Source organism: Carlito syrichta, unplaced genomic scaffold (assembly GCF_000164805.1).
Source record: "Carlito syrichta isolate Samal-C Ts95f unplaced genomic scaffold, Tarsius_syrichta-2.0.1 Scaffold303739, whole genome shotgun sequence".
Taxonomy (NCBI): Eukaryota; Metazoa; Chordata; class Mammalia; order Primates; family Tarsiidae; genus Carlito; species Carlito syrichta.
The window spans coordinates 42,272-45,279 of record NW_007247835.1 but is presented as its reverse complement, the minus strand read 5'-3'; the positions used below and the strand labels follow the sequence as shown (position 1 = coordinate 45,279).

Below are 3,008 nucleotides of genomic sequence, written 5' to 3'. Positions count from 1 at the left end.
CTGGCCGGCCGCGGCTGGCTGCAGTCCAGCGACCACATCCAGACGTCCTCGCTGTGGTGGAGATGCTTCCACGAGGGCGGCGGCAGCGGCTCCTACGACGATGGCTGCCAGAGCCTCATGGAGTACGGTGAGTGCCCGCGCGCCGCCTCCAGGACGCCCTCCGGGCCGTGGCCGGCCTAAGCCGGCGCGCGAGAAGGGTCCTTGCGGGCGCCCGAGGGACGGGCGCTTTGTCCAAGTGTTTGCCGGGAGGTGAGGCTCTCGAGTCTGACCCGAGCCGAAGCAGCAGTTTTGGGTGGCCAACACCAGGCACAAAACCGGGGGGGGAGGGGGGGATGGCCCCAGGCCAAACTATGTTTTGTTTTGGGTTTTTTTTTTAATTCCGTAGGATTTGTCGGTTGCCTACACAAAAGATTCTTTCAGCCACTGCAAGGTTTAGATGAGTAAATGTAATGAACAAAGTATTGTTTCTTGGAGACCTCCGGAATTTCTTCCCATTCTCCTTCCTCCTCCTAAAATATAGTTATTACAATGACCCACCTTCCCTCTTATCAGTGGATTCCTTTAACTTGAGCTAAGTCAAAAGAAAAAAAGCCCCTTCGGGCAGTTTGAGAGTTAAAATCTGAGTAGCTACTTCAGTCTTTTACCCGTCAGGCTAGTTCTTGTTAGCTCTTGTTCTAGGGAGAGTCGTTTGGCTGAAGCCTGGCATTGCTGTTGAGAAAACTTAATTATTTTAATCGGATTTGAAATCTAAAAAGCAAACACGTCCTCTAGGGCGGCGAAGTGAAGCGGAGTTGACAGGTCTCGCTTACACGGCAGATGAAGGGCTGTGTTTCCCAGCATGGAGGAAACCTGGGTGCTTAACTTGGTGGTGAGACCGGAGAGCGGAGTGAGTTACTAGGACCGGAGGGAGGCGGTGGGATGTCCTTCCCCCTGGCCTAGGGGTGGGGTGAATCTCAGCTGGGGTCTGGTGTGATCAGCAGTGAGCCGAGGCGGGGGAAGTGTGAGCATAATCGAAAACTTGAAGCCGAATGGGGCGTTGCCATCTGAGTTTAATCGTTTTAAACACAGAAAGCAAGCCACCCTGCCTTTTTTTATTCCTTGCTGTGTGACCACTGACTTGATTCTTTTCTCTGGTGGCCCAGGCCTCATCCCGCTTGTTTGTGTTTCTGGGGTACTATAGCAGCGACTTGGTGCTGTGTCTTATCTTTTGTGGAATTGTTTGGAAGTTCTCACTATGAACTTTCCCCAAAAGGAAAACAAGTCCCCAGTAGCCAGGTGCTAAAATGCAAACACTGCAGAACATTCCAGGGTTCCTTAAAGTTTGTGTTATTCCCAGGCCTTTTGGGTTGTAAAGGGGAATGAATTTCTTTGAAATAATATAAATATCATCGTCTACTTAAAATGCATTTGAGCTCAGTCTTTTCTAAGAGACCGCAGATCTGTGTGTGAGTGTGTTTTTAAACAGCCTTTGATAATTATACCCTATTCTAAAGTCTAATATAGAGCCAGAGAATACTCAGTAATCTTCCACACCGGAAATAAGAAGTTAGTGGGCCTTTGACAGGAGGAGAATACTGGCACCACCTTGATCAAGACTATTGCTGGGACATGATTTGGCCTGCAAGACTCTGGCTATGACTATAGCCCTCTTGTGAAACATATACAATGCCGGTTTTATTTTTCTTGACTTGCAGGGTGAGCTCACCTTCTTAGGGTGTGGCTTCTCCAGCCTCAGACTGATACAGTGCTTTGTATATGGAAGGGAGTAAGCAAGTTTTGTTTTATTCGTTGCTATGATCACTGAATTGATTCTTTTCTCTGGTGGTCCAGGCCTAATTCTGCTTGCTTTATAGTTTGCTTGATTTTTAAAATCCTGCTTGTTTCAGTTTGCTTGATTTTTAAAATTTGATAGAAGTCTAAAACTTTGACTTTTTTTGTTAAAAAAGCAAAACAAAACACTGGCCGGGCGCAGTGGCGCATGCCTGTAATCCTAGCACTTTGGGAGGCCGAGGCAGGAGGATTGCTTGAGCGCCAGAGTTTGAGACCAGCCTGGGTAACATAGCAAGACTTCGTCTCTACAAAAAAATAAAAAAATTAGTTGGGTGTGGTGGTGCATGCCTGTAGTCCCAGCTACTTGGGAGGCTGAGGCTGGAGGATCACCTGAGCCCAGGAGGTCAAGGCTGCGGTGAGCCATGATTGTGCCACTGCACTGGAGCCTGGGCAACAGAGTAAGACCCCGACTCAAAACACAAACAAACAAACAACAACAAAAAAGCCCACCGATCTAGGGTATAGTTTATGTTTCCATTTGATATAGAACATGGTTTTTGAAAAAGCTAGGCTTTTCAAGTGAATCTTGAAACATCTCTTACTACCTTTATGACGCCACACGCCTGATTTTTATAAATGGGTGGTTGACAGCTTTGACGTCTCAATTTAGTTATTCCTGTTACCTTGCACAAGTAAAATGAAGTGCCAGTCATGCATTAGACGGCTCTTGCTCAAGACCTAAACTCAGGTCATGGATCTGGGCTCTGCTGTTCTGAGGTGGCAGTGGGAGGAAGACAGCAGATGTGAAGCCACCAGGAGAGGCCACTGCCTGCCATTGTTGTCAGAGATGAGGTTGAGTGCTTATTCAACTTCTGCGCCCATCACCTGCTTGGGCTGTTGGCTGGTTTTGCCTCACAAGTGTATTCTGACACTGTAGAGTGACTGTCTAGGCAGCCTGAACGCCATAGATTTTCAAATAGCCACAGGAAGAAGGCCTTGCTGAAAACTACCCGAGCCTGTACTTTGTCTAAAATGCAATAAACAGTTTACACTCTCCCACATATGTACAAACACATAGTATCTTGTGCAGCAAGGGGGTAAGGTTGATAGCTTTGATTAAACTGATATCTCAATATAGAGGTATTGCGTGTGTACGTCCATTTAAAAAAACTTTTTGGGGCCGGGTTCGGTGGCTCAGCCTGTAATCCCGCGCCTTTGGGAGGCTGAGGTGAGCGGAT

The 3,008-nt window shown here is 47.5% G+C and overlaps 1 protein-coding gene across 3 annotated transcripts in view; it reads left to right on the top strand.

Annotated features, from left to right (window-relative positions):
- Positions 1-6: 6 nt before the first annotated feature.
- The window catches only part of PERP (PERP, TP53 apoptosis effector), a 15,998-nt gene continuing 12,996 nt past the window's right edge, over positions 7-3,008 (top strand). The window contains exon 1 of one of the 3 annotated variants that reach the window (XM_021712941.1): positions 7-131. In XM_021712941.1, coding sequence (XP_021568616.1) covers positions 101-131 — 31 coding nt within the window. In that variant the 5' untranslated portion in view covers positions 7-100. Of the gene's footprint in view, positions 132-1,260; positions 1,276-3,008 lie in introns of those variants that run through there. The other 2 variants (XM_008059164.1, XM_021712942.1) reach the window with 2 other exon arrangements.